General features: G+C 41.8%; 1 protein-coding gene across 1 annotated transcript in view; it reads right to left on the reverse strand.

Moving 5' to 3' along the window:
* The window catches only part of LOC311037885 (transmembrane protein 132C), a gene marked incomplete at both ends in the record, with an annotated part of 185,402 nt that overhangs the window by 142,173 nt on the left and 23,866 nt on the right, over positions 1-19,363 (reverse strand). The window contains 2 exons of the mRNA XM_084047177.1: positions 10,752-10,837; positions 17,382-17,465. Coding sequence (XP_083903303.1) covers positions 10,752-10,837; positions 17,382-17,465 — 170 coding nt within the window. The remainder of the gene's footprint in view (positions 1-10,751; positions 10,838-17,381; positions 17,466-19,363) is intronic.

The raw sequence follows: 19,363 nt of genomic DNA on the forward strand, positions 1-19,363 counted from the left end.
CCGAATTCAAAACACATGTCTTTCTAAGCTGCCTGCATGCTTATCAGTCCACCCTGCTTCCCTTTTGCTCTCTACCCCACTTCATCCCTCACTACTCCAGTCTGTTCCTCACTTTTACACTATCTGCCCTGCACCTTTTCTTCTCATCTTCTTTTACTCGGTGCTAGCTCGTGCTCCTTCCATCTTCCTTCTCTTCACAACTTCCCTCCATCACTTCTCTTCCAACTCTATTTTCATCTCAAACCCCCGCCCTCAATTCTCTCCCGTCTTTACAAACAACTCTGTTCCCAACCACAGCACACACACACCATTTAGAAACAACCAGATCGCTTCTATTAGTCCTGACACAACCAGCATAGCCCTGTCACCCCACCCCCTCACCCCTCCACCCCCCAACTACTCCTTTCCCCTCCGCCATCAAGCTCCAGATATTTGGGCTGATGGAAGATCCCAGGAGAGGCCATTGATTTTCTGTCCCGACTACTCCACGCTGTGGAGAGACGTGGCGGTGATTTGTGATGGTCTGTCGTGGTGGGGCAATGACCGCTTGGCCAGATGGACAGACAGCTGGCTACAGGCACAAGTGCTACAATCCTAAACAGACCAGCTCCAGTGGTGTGGTTCAGTATATAGGGAACAGGCATCTAGACGTGTGAACTAAAGGTTATTTTTTTCATTTCTAAGCAAACCAAACCATTCTTCATTATGTAATACGTCATTGTTCTGATAGACATTTTGTGTTTGTTGACCTTGCGACTGACTGGATGTTGTCATAGTTTACCACAACATATATTTTGCTACAATATCTCTTGCAAGCATGAATAAGGTTATGAAGACTATCAGAGATCATTGTCAATGGATTATGGTTTCACTACAAGAGAATTGTGTTTATCCTGGTTAAGACAATGAACATTGCTGCAGGTGCTAGATAGTGCTGGTGCAAGATTACATTGAGGATTTTCTCTATCTCTCCTCTCCTGTTTGGCTGGAGGGGATGTGACACACTGTCCCAGTTTCCACTTACAGTACTACTATGCCAGAACAGACTCCTGCAAATGCCTCATTATATCAGAACAATACTGTAATTTGTAATAACCGGATTTGGAATGTTTCTCTCTAAACATCGAATCATATTGATGTCAGAATCCACATGGGAAGGGCGTGGCTCCAATGTGGATTTCAGACTGTGGCTAGTCTGAGACGTCAGTCATCTATGACGCATGACTCCAAAATTGGGCAAGTTTTCAGCCCGATTTCAGCTCGGTTGAAATAGTTCAATATTTCAAAACATATATAAAAGATAAGTGAAAAACAATGTGTGAAGGTATTGCCAGCGGTGTGTGAGATTAGCTCTGGACTCTCACACACTCTCACAAACAAACACAGACCGACCCTCAGGCTCTTATAGACAGCTAGCCTCATACAGAGCCACACCATAATAATTAGACATTCATTGAATAATGTAACTTAAAAGCCCGGGAATTACACTCCCTACTTGCCCTTGAGAGTCTCCTGTCTTCAAGACATGGTCTGAGGGGTCTGATCACATATCAAACATGGAGCAGAGATGAAACAACCTCATCAATAGACGGATGTTAGAGTCATTAACATTAACATTAGATTCATTTGTTATGGCGGATGTTATTATATAGGATGAGCTGAAGCCTATGTAAATCCTAAACATGGAGTGAATGGGCATCTAAAAACACACTCTAGAAATAAGTATCCACTTCCGCCTGTAATATAGTCTCCAGTTTCCTTTTTTTATGACGTTTTCCATCACTGTACGATCAGCAGATCTCAAACCAAGTTATATAATCCTTCTTCCTTTGGCGTTTCCTTTCCTCCACCTCTTCTTCCTCTAATAACTACAAATAATTAATCAAACAAACTTCCTATATGAGAGCAAGAGAGATGTAGCGAAAGGAATTGATTGAGGTAAAGGGAGGAAAGATGAGAGAGGGGAGGAAATGTGTGTCTGTAGCTACATGGGGGCTGGATATGGTCGGGGGATTGAGATTCTTCTACTCTATAGGTGCTGAGAGAATAGTGCATGCTTGTAGCAGAAAATGAGGTGATGTGCAAGGCCCGTATGTCTCCCCCTTCTCACGACCCAGTTTCACATTGGAGTACATGCTTGTACTGACATCTCTAATCATAGCCAAACCATTGCTTTATGGCAAATCTGCAAGACACAACAAACAACCGTACAAGCAGCAGCTACTGTATTAAACAAGAACATCATGTCCAATGCATTCAGAGGTAAGGCCACACAGAACAACTAAAACTTACTAACATCAATTATAAAAAAGCACTCAGGAAAGGCACTCAGACTAATGGAAAAAGAGCTTTTGGGCTTTTTGAGTAGGCTACAGTAAGTCACTTTCCATTTATCGTACTGAAATGAAATAATGATGCTCAAAGCTAAAGGCTAAAAAGAACAGATAACCTACACTGCTAATTGACAGCTTCAAGAGCTTTACAGGGAAAACGGCTTATTAGGTAAAGGCTAAAGCAAAATAATATATAATATTGGCCAATAATGTTGAACACGAGTCCTGCGTATCTGACAAATAATTATCTGAAAGGACCCAGTAAGCCCAGTATAGATGCGTCCAGGGTACGCACCTTATTTTTACTACGATACCACGATAACATTGGGAACGGCAAAATCCATCTAAAAGTACCACACCTGATACCTCACAAGTATCGTTGAACCACCAATCTTTTACGATATAGATTCCCCTGCCATGTTATGAAAGGCATCATCCTCGTGTACTGTGCTCTGTGATTCTGGCACACGGAAGCTTAAATCCAGTAAAAATGAAGAGGTATTTAAAAAGCAAACATCTAGATCACACTGATAAACCAGAAGAGTTTTTCAACGTAAAAGAGAACTGTGGAGCCAACCTGACTAGGCTACTCGAGCTGTGGGAAGAGGTGTGAATTTTCCTCTCAGGCACGTGTACAGACTCCCCTCGCAGGCCACCTGTCTGACCTTTTCTTCATTGACATTTATCAAAAACAAATACAAATTGAGGCTAATCAGAGTGAAGGGCGATCTATATGTTGCCGTGTCCACCATCCGGACAAGAACACTCACTTTATGTGTTCCACAAAGCATGCCCAACCATCTCAAAAGATAAGTTGTGATTACTCCTCCTATCAAAACCCTAGTTTAAGAAAATTTGATCATGGGGAAGCAGGCCAGTGGTGTCACGGTCAGTCTCTCAGGTCACTGTCATGGAGCAGATATACCTGTACCTATACCTATACACAGTATCTCTATAGTCATGTGATCAAGACGGATGTGTCCGATATTTCATATTCCATCCTAATTAGCTAATATTGGCTTCCAAAGTTTGCAGGATAGGTCAGTTTTGAACAAAATGCCTCAAATCATAAACGCAGCGTGCGATTTCCGAGAAATTTGGCACGCACATTCCCACTATGCTGAGGGAGAAATGCCACCCTTTTCACATTGGCCTGTTATAGCGCCACCGGCAGGCCTAATTTAGCAAAACACATTTTTGAACAAAATGCCTCAAATCATGAATGCAATGACCGATTGTCGTGAAAGGCCTAAGAAGAAATGCCACCCTTTTCACATTGGCCTATTATAGCGCCACCAAGAGGCCACAATAACCTACCTGACCTGGCGGAGACCTGTGCTCCGATGAGCACTTTTTCTAGTTGGAACTGGAACACTATAAAACTGAATATTATAAATTATCTTTGTGGAGTTCTCTCTCCTGATTGTGTTAAATTGGTACGCCTGAACATTTATTTTGTTTACTAAAGAGCTAGAGAGATTGGGGAGACCCCTGTTACTGAACAAACACTGGAATATAGAGGTTTAACTTTAACCACTTAAACGTGATAAACATTGTTTGACCGGGGTCCTATACTGCTACAAGCATGGACTATTATACTTGATGTTCCCCTTTTCCCCCTACACACCAAATAATTGCTGATCTACAAGCTTGCAGATCGGCTCTTTCCGCCCCCAGAAGAGTATATTTTCATTATACTGTAAGCACTACTCTATGTGCGCCTTTGTAATTGGAGTGCCTTTAGGCTTCTAAATGTTCAACTGTCATCCATGGCCACCAATACAATATCCTAGTTAGTAAGTTGTCCAGTGGGACAGCTACGGCCAGTTGAGAAATACTAGCACACTAATTGATTTAACCCATTCAATCCAGGAACGCATCTGCAAATGTCTTCTAAATCCTAACAGTTTTCTGAAAACCGTATCTTTAAAAATATTATATGTATTTGGTCGCGGACCCTAATCTCAAAATATTTTGTCCCCCCAAAGCAAAGATTTGAGTTAAAAATGTTGCTTTAAAAATATATATATTCATAGATTTTCACAAATGTTCAAGATTAAAAAAAAAATGCAGATCTACAAGCTCATAGCGCGGCACCCATGTATGTGAGCTATTTTTTAATAGCCAAAGTATAAAATGATGGTTAAAGTGGTTCAAATCTAAAATGACAGAGCTTTTCCCGGTCTTAATGGGTTAAGTGCACATGCACCTTGCATGACACAGGAGCACTGGGCAAGAACAGATATTCCACCAAATGACTGAGGTTAATCAGATCACATGGAAGAGAAGCAGACCTCATCTTTCATCGCCAGGCAACACTTTCATGCAGCAATCGATTGGCTAAATCATATTTCCCCCTTTCTGAAAAATGAAGGAAAATAAAGAATTGTGACTAGGCCGTGATGGATAGGGTGAGCCTAATATATGTTATGGATATCAGCAATAAGTCTTTTCTTTGTGTTTGTACATCTGGGTCTCTGCCTTCACTGATTTTGTTAAAACTGCATATAGATAATGCATGCTACTCTTCCCCTATCTCTCCCACTCACTCTCATCTGACCTTCTGAACACACACACACACACACACACACACACACACACACACACACACACACACACACACACACACACACACACACACACACACACACACACACACACACACACACACACACACACACACACACACACACACACACACACACACAGCAAAGGAGAAGGAAGCCATGTGTGTCTGTGTACATTAGACGTCATCTACAACAGCATTACACCTGATATTAAAAAGCATCTTGGGTGATGAGATAGCAGTCCGATCACCCTTATTGGCATAGACAGGTGTAAATGCTCATGAGCTGAAATCCAATTGCTTAAACATCTCTGCAGGTGGTTTTGAGACACTTTTGGAAAACTGACTAAATAAATAAATAAAAGGTTCATATGTAGATACAATAAGGAAGTGCACCAAAGTAAAAAAAAAAAGAAAAAAGAAAAGGTAACAGGCATTGTAATTTTCTAATTGTAACAGGTAATTATTGTATTTTTTAAAAAGACAATTATCGTTGCTGTCAGGAACCTAGGTCAGAAACCTAGTATCTTTTTTAGGGGGTAATTAATGTCCATCATACAAGAGTGTCGCACAAGGGCAGTGAAAATAGCAGACCTACAAGCAGCTTGTAAATTGGCTATTTTCAGTATTTAATTTTTGTCTTTTTCAAAAATAAAAAAGGAACCGTTTTGGACATACAAGGTTTCCACCTGACAGAGACAATATTAAAAATGTCCCAGATAATGATAGTGGGTGTCAGAATGTAATGGTGCGAATACTTGCCTTCTAAATTGTGACTGTAATTAAATTAAGTGTAAATGGAGTTATCTCTGAAAGCTTCATGGTGTGTCACCTCCTTACCAGAGATGTAACCCTTCCAAGCTATACCAAATGCTGATACAGTTACAAGTATATTTGGTGAGTCATTTCTGGTACCCAAATGTTTATCCATTTTTAGAGTTAAATTAACCTCTGAGAATGTTACTGTGCCTCCCAAACCATTATGTCCATAACGATGTCAACAAAATGAAACATGGCACACAGTTTTGTTTTGAGGCAAGTTTGCTGTAGACACAAGAATATGTATAAATTGGCAGTTTTGGGATGCACCATCGCCACAAAAGCTAAACGACGGATGGTTAAAAAGTGAATTCTGTAAGAAAAAGTTTCATATTGTGTGTGAAAGAGCTGGGAGGTGCACCTGTATTTCCATCTGGAAACCAGAGATTCATTTCTGATAGCAGGTGTATGTGTAATGTGGATAAATGACAGAAAAATAGCAGGGGGAAGGCAAGGAGGGATGTCGCATTGTACAGGTACTATCTTTCCTATGAGAGACAGAATGGAGAAGATATAACTATCATATTTAAGTTATGTTATTTGAGTTACGTTACATAAAATAATACATACATATCCCCTACATACGCTTTAATTTATCTTTTAAAGCCATTTTCAGTAAGTACATTTACTCTATTGCTGTATTTAAAGGGATTCTAGGCAACTTCAGACATCAAAAAAAGAAAAAAACTGTTCATCAGCAGTTCATTCTCCTTCAGCCAATCAGTAGCCCATTTTCCCCAGCACCAGCTAATATGACGCAAGGGGACTTTAGAAGGGGCTATGCTGAAAATAGGTTACTTTATTCGGATACATACATGTCACTGCTTGCCCCTGCCGGTTCTCAGATTTTTTATTTTTAAATAGGCTCTGTCATGATTAATTGACCACATATATAAATTCTATCCAAACACGGACGCGCACATGCGTGCGTTTCAATTACGTCACCGGACAGAGCTGGATACCCGGATGTCAAAACATAAATAGTAGGGAAAATACGGATTTCAGAAAGAGGACTGTGTTTCAATGCAGGAAAACACCCCAGCATCATTATATAGTGGCTGATAGAGGGGGAAAAATGCAAAATATATATATATGAATATTTTTTAATTTAGGCTTCAAGTTACCTAGAAGTACAATTTTACGGTACCCTTGTTTTACTTGAGTGTTTCCATTTTTCTATACTTTAGACTTCTACTCCATTGCAGGTAAATATTGTACTTTTGACTCTGCTAAAATTATTTTTAGTTAGTTTGCAGATGTAGATTATTTTTTACAAATATACATTAACCACTTAAGCCCTATAAAAAATATCTGAGTACTTCTTCCCCCAGTGTCAGTAAATCAATATCACACCAACCGCCCAAGTTTCCTCGGCCCGCAACGCTTCACCTCTAACAACCCGGCAGCACAAGAGGTTGAAACGTAGGTGAAATGGAGGGCAACTAATCAGGCAATGACTCCATGCTATCCTCAACAAGTACAGTGACTCCTACTATAGCATGACAATTACTTTTGATCTTCTTACTGTAGAATATATCTATATGTTCACTTTTTATCATTGATGTTTCTGTAATTCAGCCTCACAGGGCATAATCATTATGCATGCTAAGCAGCACCCTAACCAGTGTTATACAAAGAGTGAAATATTTGCAAAAACACAGTGAAATAGCACCGAGGAATGCTTCTGGTGAAAAGCTCTGCCTGCAGCAACTGGCATACTGGAGTCTCATTCTCACAATGAGAACACACTATGATACATGGAAGGCATACCAGCTTACAATGGTGCATGATTCAAGGTTTGGATATGCCTGTGAATCTGTTAGGAGAGTAAAGACTACACAATAGTGTTTCCGATTCTATAGGCACATGCAGAACACGCAGACCTCAGAATGCATGACAGGATGGTAGTAGCAAAGAATGAGTCACAATGCAATCCTGTCCTGTGGCTGCCAGTATTAATTCATGGTGTAATATAAGGATGCAAATTATCGATTCATTCATTAATTGATAGTTGATAACCTTATCGATCGATCATTGATTAATTGATAAGCTGTGTTTTTTTAGGACCAAAAGTAACATTCTTGGCCGAAACCGAAGATGAGGAAACACTTGACTGAAAACCGAATAATAAAACACTGAATGTGATTTTTATTATTATTATGCCTCGTGCCTATAGCCCACACACAACCGGACAGATACAAATAATCAAATCATTTTAATCTGTTTTTTCCAGTCACGTTATTAACATGAAAATATGTTTTAACTTGTTAGATAAAATGAGAGACTGGAGTCACCGGCGTGCATGCTCGGCTCAACGTATATTACACACATGGCTTTGGGTAAACATCAGTGTGTCAAAGACTGTGACAATGTCCACTATTTTTCTGTATTATGAACGTGGGATTCACTGGGCTCACTACCCACTCAGCTATGGCCACCCTATATTCTAATGCAAACAGTTCTAAAGCATAAGAAATAAATGTTCTTGATGTGAAATTAAATCATTGTTAACCAGATGTTAACCAGCTGGGATGTGTTAGGTTCAAGAGTGTTGTTGTGATGTATTACGTTTTCCTCTGACATGAACGCAACCATTATTTGTTGTTCTTAATACGATATATGTTAATACATGTGTTTAATACATGTGTTTAATCAACAATACGTTGGTCCTAAATGAGCATTTCATATGGTTTAAAACAATATCTTACAGCTGAAGGGTAAAGACTACTTTTGTCAATTAGCTTTCATAAAAGATGAAAATGAAAATGATCACTCTAGCCTGATAACAATATCTAACTAGCACATATACTGTAGCTTCAGTGTTTAGACTGAGTTAAGATCTCCACTGCCAGCAGTGCAGGCTGATATCATAACTCTCTTAATGGATGTGAAGTTGAGGGCAGGGCACATCCTTAATGATATTGTAATGTTATGTTATAATGATATGACAGGATGCTGTGCAGCACAATCTGATATGCCTCCGATCTGTTAACAAGTTCAGTAAGCTGTGTCTTTCTTGGAACATATACTGTAAGGCTATGGTGATCACAGTAAACTAGTTGTTATTAGCTTTATTGTATAAGTATAGTTACAAGCAGCCACGTGGCTCGGCTCTGTGTAATTAGCCAGGTTTTTAACCTGACAGCACTAAAGTCCAAGTGGAGTTTTGTCCCATGTTGAATTGGTGTCCTATGTGAACCATGAAATATCCTGAATACAATTCTCAATACCCCAGCCTCTAAAGTTAGCTGCTGGCCTCACTGACGTTTGTAGGATCTGGAATGACAGTAATGCATGGAGAAACCCCAAAACAGTCTACACTACAGACTGTGGGGGAAATGTTATCATATATCAAGACACAAAGACATGCATCAATTTAGACAGAGAATTATTAGAAACATTCACACACAGGCATTTATGATTGCCCTGGCTTATCAGCAACCTGACAACTGTCAGCGCACGGACAGTCCATGCATAAAAGCTAATGTATTGGCATACTGTATATTTCATAAGTGTGTTTAGAAGCATTTACAAAAGCCCCAAAAAATTTATATCTTTTGGCCAATGAAAATAATTATGTATATGCCTATATAAATATAGATACGCCTACACACACACACACACACACACACACACGCACACGCACACGCACACGCACACGCACATGCACATGCACACGCACACGCACACACACACAAACATACTTTACAGAGGAACAAATATAACAGGATTGGAAAGTTCATGGACACCTATAAGGGTACATATAGGACCTTCTCCTCCACACAGCCAAACTGCCTATGAGCTGACCTGCGTAAGTCCAGTAGGAGTGATACCCTGGCCATTTCTCTGAGAGTGCCATCATCATTATTGAGCATGTAAAGTAGGTGGATTAGCCTGGTTGCTACATAGATCCACTCTACATTTGGGACCCCCAGCCCCCCTTCGCCATATGGAAGGAAGAGTATGTCTCGTGTGGAGTGTGTGTTTAGGTCAACCCATTTTCTGGCCAGCTGGACAGTTCTATTTGTCATTTCTCTCGATGCATTTTGTGGGATGTGTACATTGGCAAAGAGATGTTGTATCTTAGCCAGGGCCACTTCTGTCACAGCCTCGAGCTTCATGACTATAGGGAGGGGAGACAGATCGATCAGGTTGAGGCGATGGAGAAACTCTTTAGTGAGCTCCTCAACTTGCTCCCCCCACTCACCAGCGATGTTGAACTTATAGCCCAAGTATGGAATGGTCTCATTACGGGATTACACCCTAATGGGTTGACCCATTATTAGAAAGGAGGGAGGCTTTTCATCCTTTGCCTTGTACCAACTTCTTTAGAATTCTAGCGACAAATTTCAAAAGAGGGTATCCGTATGGACGTCTGTTTCATTGCATGGTGGTGAATATTCCATTCTCAAAGAAGACGCCAACTAGAACAGAGACCAATCTGCTCCATTTCTCCACCGATGGCATCAGCCTGCATACCCATTACTGTGCGTGCATTGTGTGCGTGTGTTGTGTGCATGCATGCGTGCGTGCGTGCGAGCGTGTGTACGTGCGTGTGTGTGTGTGTGTGTGTGTGTGTGTGTGTGTGGGGATCAATACATACAGTAAGCCTTCTAATTTATTATAATCTCAAATCAAACTGGGAACCCAAAATGAATCTTCTTTGAAACATAATGACCTCTCCTAAATACAAGCATGAGTTACCCTTCTTGTTTATGGTGGTTGCCATCGATCTGACACAGAGTGCATGGCCTTAGACAAATCCATTGGATTCATGCAGGCCCCGTCAAAACAAAAGACTTTACCCCACTTTGATTGTGGCTCAAAGAGATGAATCAAAACAGTGAGATGGCTTCCTGCCAATATTGAGAGGAGGCACTCTGGGAAAAACCAAAGGAGGTATTAGTCCTTTATCAGTAATTGCAGTTGATTTAACACCAAAGTCTTTATTGATGACTGATGTTCAACAATCAGTGGTACTTTAACAAGGCACCTGACTTAGTCTCTTAAAAGCATCATGTTGGCTGTCATGCCTTGCCCCTCTGTGTCCAACTTGGCACAGTTATCCTTGTCAACAGCAGGCTCTGTTGTTTCCACATTCACACCTTGCCAGCCAGAGCTGTTAGAGAGATAAAAGCACTTTGGGGTAGCAGTTGTGCTTAGTCATACAGGGGGCAATATTCATAAAACATTTAAGAATGATCTAGGGATGCTGTGAGTTAATAGTGAAAATGTGCTGTGGTAAGTATTGCAAAAACACAGATTACACTAAATAAACATTAGTCATTCAATTAAAATGGTTACAGGAGGGTTTTAAAGCATCACTCAGAGATACGTTGTAACATAATATTAAAAATAGAGGATGGTAGGGGGGGTTCACCCCTTAAATGCTTCATACAGGGGGGATTTATACACGTTGGGGGGATACAACTGTAAGCTAAACTAAAGGCCTTACCCTGTCCGTCTCAGATTGCCTTGTCGCTCCACACAAAATCAAGTGATTCTCTGAGTCTGAACGATGATCTAGAATAGATGTACATAGAGGTACTGTAAGGGGTATGTGAGAGAAAGTGGGGGAATCCCAGTGGGTCATGCAGTTTCTGAAATAGACCAGCCCTCAGACCTCAGACCAGCCCTCAGACCTCAGACCAGCCCGTTTTGCACCAACAACCATGCCACGTTCAAAGTCACTTAAATCATCTTTCTTCACCATTCTAATGCTCGGTTTGAACTGTAGCAAATCGTCTTGACCATGTGTACATCCCTGCATTGTGTTGCTGCCATATGATTGACTGATTAGAAATGTACGTTAATGTGCAGTTGGAGAGGAGTGTCTAATAAAGTGGTCGGTGAGTGTATGGATGTATGGATAATATGCCAGAGTTCATTAATCATTTTTTCAGCATCAATGCTGAGCCTCTCTCAGGAATGTTGCAAACGTGTGTGTGTGTGTGTGTGTGTGTGTGTGTGTGTGTGTGTGTGTGTGTGTGTGTGTGTGTGTGTGTGTGTGTGTGTGTGTGTGTGTGTGTGTGTGTGTGTGTGTGTGTGTGTGTGTGTGTGTGTGTGTGTGTGTGTGTGTGTGTGTGTGTGTGTCCTATCTGTCTTGTCTGTGTGTTTTTTTTTCCAGTTTTTGAGTGATTGTGCGATCCAGGATGTGTGATTAGCCCATCATCCCATAAAGCAGTGGGCAGTGGGGTATGTAAAGGAGTGCATTACGGGTACACACTGTTGCCTGCCCGAGAGCACACACTGTTCATTGGATGTGAAATTAATATTGGACAGCCACACAAAGGTCTCCAAATTTTAAACAAGCACTGCTCTAACTTTTCAGCAAAGTGTAAACTCTCTGTCTCAGCCTTTATCAGTCTCTATTGGTCTTTCTGCCACTTACGCTTTAACTTTCTCTGTCTCTATGCAGCCTACCACTCATTGGCATTCTCTGTGCTTTTATATGCCATTTATTGTTATACTGAATTAATGAGTATGGCTGTTTTACACAATGGGTAGTTTCTGCCAGGTAATCCCATGGGCCAGCCATGCCTCAACTATGCTGAATGTTGCCTTCAAAAGCATCAACTCATCTCTTCTCTAAGGGAATTGACTTTGATGCCTTCTGGACTATTAGCAAATTAGCCAATTTTACAGCGTCTTCCCATGATAATGGATTCTGACATCTACAGGAAATGCCATTGCTTTTAAATTCTGCAAGATACCATTTGGCACCCATCAAAGCCATCTTAAGTGATAGATGACTGAAAGGGGCTTTTTGTCTGCAATAACTGAAATGGTTTGATGGCTAGCTAATCACAGCTAGACAGCATTCAAATAATGAATAACAAACCTATATTAAAATTGGTATGCGAGGGCTGGCCGGCGGGCCTGCGGGCAGGCGGACCTCTGATGTCACTCTGACTCAGCCATAACCATAAGGAGTTCCCAAGGCAGTTACACCCAAATAGGAGTGTGTTGTCTAACCTCAATGTGTCGTCATGGCAATCAGCCGCAAACAAATCAGTTAGCTCCATGTATGGGCATAAAATGGACATGGACTGACAGATACAAACATCCGGTTGTACAGAGCCACAGATCTGACCGCTATGCCCATACAGTATATGGTCATGTGCATACAGTATATGGGACCGACCGACTTCAAACGCAGTGAGCGCAGTGGAAAGGACTCGAGGGAGTGCGTTGCCCGCCGTCGAGTAGTTCGGATATCGAGTTGTCCAGTACCGCCAATCCAACCAATTTGTGGTATTCCAATATATGGGCATATACTGATGACATCAGGGATCTCCATATATGGGCATAAAAGGGACAAAGACTGACAGATACAGATATCTCCATATATGGGGCATAAAAAGGACACAGACAGAAACAGACATCTGCAAATATGGGCACATGGAACACAGACAGACGGGTACAATGGGTAGCTGAATGTGATTGACTTAAAACTGCAACTCAGGATTTATTTGAATGAATACAACATTATTTCAACTAAACTGTACACCTGCCGTCTTTATTGGAGTTCAGACATCATCATATAAATTAGGCTACAGGAGAGACATATAACACTTATGGATTGCACCTTTAAATCAGTGATTTTCAGCTGCTATTGTGGGGGAGCAAACGCAGAAAATATATTCTTCTCTACCAAATCCTCTGCTTCACAAGTTCACACTCTCTCCCTCTCTCCATCTATCACACACACGCACACGCGCACACACACGCACACACGCACGCACACACTTCACACGAGAGGGCAATACTCAGCAAGATGGATAGACTGCCACATATGAAAGGTTTTGTATAAAACTGTGTGTGCAACAGTGTTGTGAAGCTGTACAATGCCAAATTGTCCTACCACAAATCAACAACAATGCACATATTGAAGATGAAGCATCGAACACAGATGCATAAAGAGACTTCACAACAGCAGTCACTAGAGTCACTGCGATGTTGTGTTGCGTGCAGGTCGGGATGCTATCACAAAGATGAATAATACATGGAATACACAGTCCAGTCCTGTAAAACGTTACCACTTGAATTGAAAAGCTCTACGAGAAGCTTGTAAAGATCTCTGCAAAAGCTTAAATACTGTGTAACTTTTTCAATTAAACAAAAGTTATTTGATATCATCTTTCACTGGTATATTTTTCACAATAACCATTCGACATAAATGTGTTTTTCACAACTTCTATTTAGATCATTAAACAACATTTTTACTTGCAAGTGTCTGCCCCCAACACTTGCGCCAAAATATATATTTAGCGTTCAGAATTCCTTCCATGTAGACCCATGCTGTAACTAGAAAAAGTAGTTTCTAGCACAGGTCTATGCCAGGTCAGATAGGTTATTGTGGCCTCCTGGTGGCGCTATAATAGGCCAATGTGAAAAGGTTGCCATTTCCTCCTCTGCCTTTCATGGCAATCGGACGCTGCGTTCATGTTTTGAGGCATTTTGTTCAAAACAAGCCACTCGTGCAAACTTTGGAAGCCAATCTTAGCCAATCAGTATGGAATATGAAAAATCTATGACAGATCCGTCTTGATCACATGACTTTAGAGATACTGTGCACCGATTTACGTGATGTTTGGACAAAATCTGTAGGAGTAATAGCAATTTTTTTTTTGTTGCAAAAATCGGCCTCCTGGTGGCGCTATAACAGCTGACAAGCCAATCTGAAAAATTCGGGGTAGAGGTTCTGCTCTGGCATCCAGGGAGTGTGCACATTTTCACTAAGATCGGGCCAACGGTGCCGGAGATTAGCTGGGACGGACGGACGGACGGACAGGGTGCAAAACATACTCTCGTCCATGCCTTTGGCCTGGCGGAGACAATGACAAAGGAGCTACTGTATGTGAGGTGTCACCGCAAAATAATACAAACATTTATGTAACATAGTATGACTTCAATCAACTGTCCCAAAGCTGACTCTAACCAGACACATGGACGGCACTCACCACCACAGAATATTATGGCCATGACTTGAGATTAGTCCATATTTTGATTTATTGCCGGCCAGCTGAGCCAATCAAAGTTATGGAAATTCTGTGCAAATATAGTCTAAAATCCAAAATATAATGCTGTAAGGCTACCTTTATGCACCTGCTTGTCGTTCATGCCTTAAAATGGATATGGCCATAATAACATCCTATCATGCTCTGTGGCAAGAGAAAAAGAGAAGTCAGATGAGTCATCCTTTGCCATATTCTCCACAAGTGGGCGAGACACCATGTGCGGTGTACACCAAGAGAACGGCATCTAGGCCTGAATGTTTGAGCACAACAGTGAGGTGGCTCTGTTATGTTGTGTCGGATCCCACCGGATCGGTGGGATCAGTTGAACGGGAGACATTGTTGTCTCCCAGGTCCACCACCATCATCAAAACACACTGGTGTTCCATCCCTCCATTAGAGTTCCAGAGACTTGTACTATCGATGCTATAGTGCATTGAAACTGTTCTGGGGCTCGTGGTTGGCCCAACACCTTGCTAAGGCACATTATGTTGTTGTTTTATTTTTCCTTTAATTTCTCACCAGCCTGCATCTACGTATACTATGCCACATAGACACAGGAGCACAGACATATAAACAGAGCCCCCACAGCACATACATAGATGTACTGTACACCGACAGACACGGGACAAAAGCACACGCACAAATCAAGTCCTTCACAGTCACACAAATAGTGTACATACAGCACGGTAGATGAGCACACACAACCTGCACTGAAAAAACACACACACACACACACACACACACACACACACACACACACACACACACACACACACACACACACACACACACACACACACCCCGTTTATGGAGCGTGTTGCAGGGATGAGCACCGAGGCTGTCACTATACTGTCACAGTCGGCCCCGTTCCACCGTCTCTCCTCTGCTCTGCTCACTGCACCCAATCTACTACAGTCAATATTTATAGCCCGCCATAGGAGACGTGCCCGGCAGCCAAAACCAACCATTTACACTACACCCGCTGCCTGACTAATTAGGCACATTTGTCTTTCATTTAGCTGAGATTGAAGAATTGCTTTCTGAAGATGTGGGGAAGATTAGCGCAGGGCTTTCAGGTTTACTCATCAAAAAAAATGTTTCTAAAATACAGGTAAATACCAGTGACCAGAGTAAAATGTCACACTCTGGTTGGCTAGTGGAACGTAATATGAATGATAGAGGCCTTCCGGATCCTTCCCAGTACAAGACATGACAGACAATATTTATAATTTATAATACTTACCCTGGTTCCTGACACCACAAATTCTCAGCAGAACAAGAACGTAATCCAAGGTAAGCTGTGGCCAGCTCTTGTTTGCACTTTTTTTAAAAACCTTTGGACAGGCTGATAGACCGACTGAGTGGCTTATACTAGCTGTAAGGTTGCAGCTAAACATCTATACAGTATATTCACAGAACCTGTGTCTGTGCGCACCTGTCCTTGGCATAACCGGACACTGTCCGACCGATTGACTTGGCGTTTGTGTCACCGATGACTCTGGGATGGTTTTATTTTTAGATTTTTGGGGGGTTTTATGCCTTCATGGATAGGACAGTAGGCTGACAGGAAATAAGGAGAGAGGTGGGGAGTGACATGCAGCAAAGGCCGTCAGGATCAGGACACAAGGAACCAACGGTTAAGTGATAAAGCTTTTTACACAAAAGGACGTTCACATGAGGGGTGGTGCCAGAGTTGAATGAGCTCATAATCATTACATATCATTGAGGCCTAGCGCACGTGCTCTGGACTTGTATCCATTTTATTTATTTTAGTTTTTTGTTTCTTTTATTTACTAACCCAGATACCTATTTATGTTAGAGATATGATACATAGGGTTAGGGTTAATATAGATGTTGGCTTTATCAAATTGAATATTTTGACATGGATTATGGGTTTTGGGAGTAGTATGTTTAGATTCCTGTCAGATTATCCGCAAGTCCACGCTGAAAAACATAGCCTACACGAGCTGAGACTTATATACGCTTACGTCAAATTGATGACATATTGATAAACAGAGAGCAATGCATTAAAATGCAATGCCTACTTTTTGGACGCATGCAAGTTTGATAAATGAGGGCGCTCTACTTGTCTAAAGCCTGATTTATACTTAGTTGCATGACACGATGCACAACCAATTATAAATCTGGCATATCTCTCACAGACTCCTTCACGAGAACTATGCTGACAGTCAGGGAGGATGTCGATCGAGGGGTGTTGTTGACAGTGAGACAAAATAAGAAGCAAACAAAGTTTGAAGAAACAAAACCATGGGCATAAAGCGTTTAGTAAAAAAAACTAATTTTTATTACAATTACAGCATCTCCCTCACACTGTCTCTTTCCCCCTTTCTCTCATTATTTCATTTACTCATGCTCTCTCTGTGGGGATCTTGCCATTAACTGTGGAGAAAACACCCACGCGCACGCACGCACGCACACACACACACACACACACACACACACACACACACACACACACACACACACACACACACACACACACACACACACACACGCGCGCCAATCTTTGGGCGGATTCGGTCACTTTTTGGGAGGCTTTTTGTCACTTTATTTCGGTTTTAGGGTTAGGGTAGGGTTAGGTTAGGGTTATGTTGTTTAATTCTTATTTTTGCCTGATTTTACCGATTTACTATCTGACGGCCCGGGCCCTCCAGGGTCGCGGGCCCGTAGACGGCCGCCTCCCTGGCCTCCCCGGACGCTCCGCCACTGGTGTGCACGGAAATGCACACATGAATGAGAGACACCAAGAGAGTAAGGACACCACCTACATTATCAAAACCATTGGCCTAGTGGCCTTCCATCAGTAGCAGATAATCTGCTTTAGATGCCCACCTATAAATCCAGACAGACAACATTCTATCATTCAATCGCAGATCCCTGTCAAGCCTGCCCCACCCCCAATAATTGGGGGGGGGGATATGTATTAAAGTAAAAGGGATATTTTTTTTCCTCTGTACAAATTGGCTAAGAGCACAAATTTGGCGTTGTTCACAAACCTGGATGGATTGTGCACAGTTAATTAAGATAAAACGATTCAATTCTAGTGAGATTGAGGCTCCGATCTGGGTGCGGCACACCGGGGCTGTTCTGATTAGCAGCCAGCCAGCGCATTCCACGACATTTTGATGCGAGACAATCTTTCGCTTTTTCAATTACACACCCCAACAGCCCTCTAACTACCAAAACCCAACTCATTTGCATGATTGAAATATAATTATGGTGTGCCGAAAACAGTTCTATTTTGTTTCCCATTACAATTGCTCCCCCCTACACACACACACACACACACACACACACACACACACACACACACACACACACACACACACACGCCAATCTTTAATGATGGGCCCTAAGGTCACAAAATGTATCAAGAGAAAACTTTGAGTCTAAAGGAAACTATGAAGTCATTGAGAATATTTACTCATTACGTTGTGTATGCTTTAGTGTGCATGCACTAGTGTAAGTATGCGTATGCATGCCGTGTGCACGGAAATGCACACATGAATGAGAGACACCAAGAGAGTTAGCGTGTGTGCGTGTGTGTGTGTGCGTGCGTTAACCGTTAATATGTGACTCCCTTGCATGCCCAGCTCCTCTCCTCATTTGCCTCAAATTAGCCTGCAGATGTATTAATAGAACCAACAGAGACAGACCAGATGGCTATTATGACACTATCATATCTTTTTATGGGTCACTGAGCAGCTACTAAGCAGTTAGCCTGTTGTCTGTAAGCAGTATGCTGGTCATTTCTGGGCTAAACACTAGCTGTGAAGGTGAACTCTTCTCACCTGACACACAGATGGTGTTTACACAGCCTGTCAATTACATGCAGCTGGGACAGCCACTGCCATAATCAGCAATTGGACACTCCATTGTGCCCGTGCGCGCGTGCGTGTGTGTACTCGCGTGTGTGTGCGTGCGTGCGTGCGTGTGCGCGCGCACGTGTGTGTATGTGTGTGTGTGTGTGTGTGTGTGTGTGTGTGCTGGAAACGACCACGTGGCGAAAAGCCATTTAATTAAGCATGGTTTGTAATAGAATAGTTGATCAGTAATATCTTCAGAGACTTAATGGCCCTCTACAATGTCAAGAAATCATGTCATAGCTATGACATCTTCAGAGGTCACGGTAAGCTGAGAGGAGGTACTTGTGGGTGTTTTTTTGTGTTGATATAGTTAGTTGGAAATGGAAAACAGAATTGTAGGAGGGTAACTTTCACCTTGTACCCTGACTGCTGCTCATCAGCTGATTTCCATTACAACACAGTATACAGCATGTATAATTCTTTCCTTGATGATATTGAAGATAAATACTGTCATATGCACATTGCTGTTTGTATTGTAAATAGTTATTGTCCTATGTTTTGTGTGGCACCTTGACCAGAGCCAATCGCTGTCTAGTCTCACAAAGTGGTTTTGAGTGTGACTTATGAGCGAGTAGAGAGAGTAGTACCATGTCTTTCTTAAGGACATCATAGAAAAGACACATTGCTGTCAGAGGACATCATTATTGACAGTGGCACAGATCACACCTGGGAGGTATTTAAAGTATGTACAGTAGGAACATCAGAATTAAACTTGTGGTTTGTTTTAATTGACATACA

This window comes from Gymnoscopelus microlampas (assembly GCF_963454915.1).
Source record: "Gymnoscopelus microlampas genome assembly, chromosome: 21".
In the NCBI taxonomy this organism is placed as follows: Eukaryota; Metazoa; Chordata; class Actinopteri; order Myctophiformes; family Myctophidae; genus Gymnoscopelus; species Gymnoscopelus microlampas.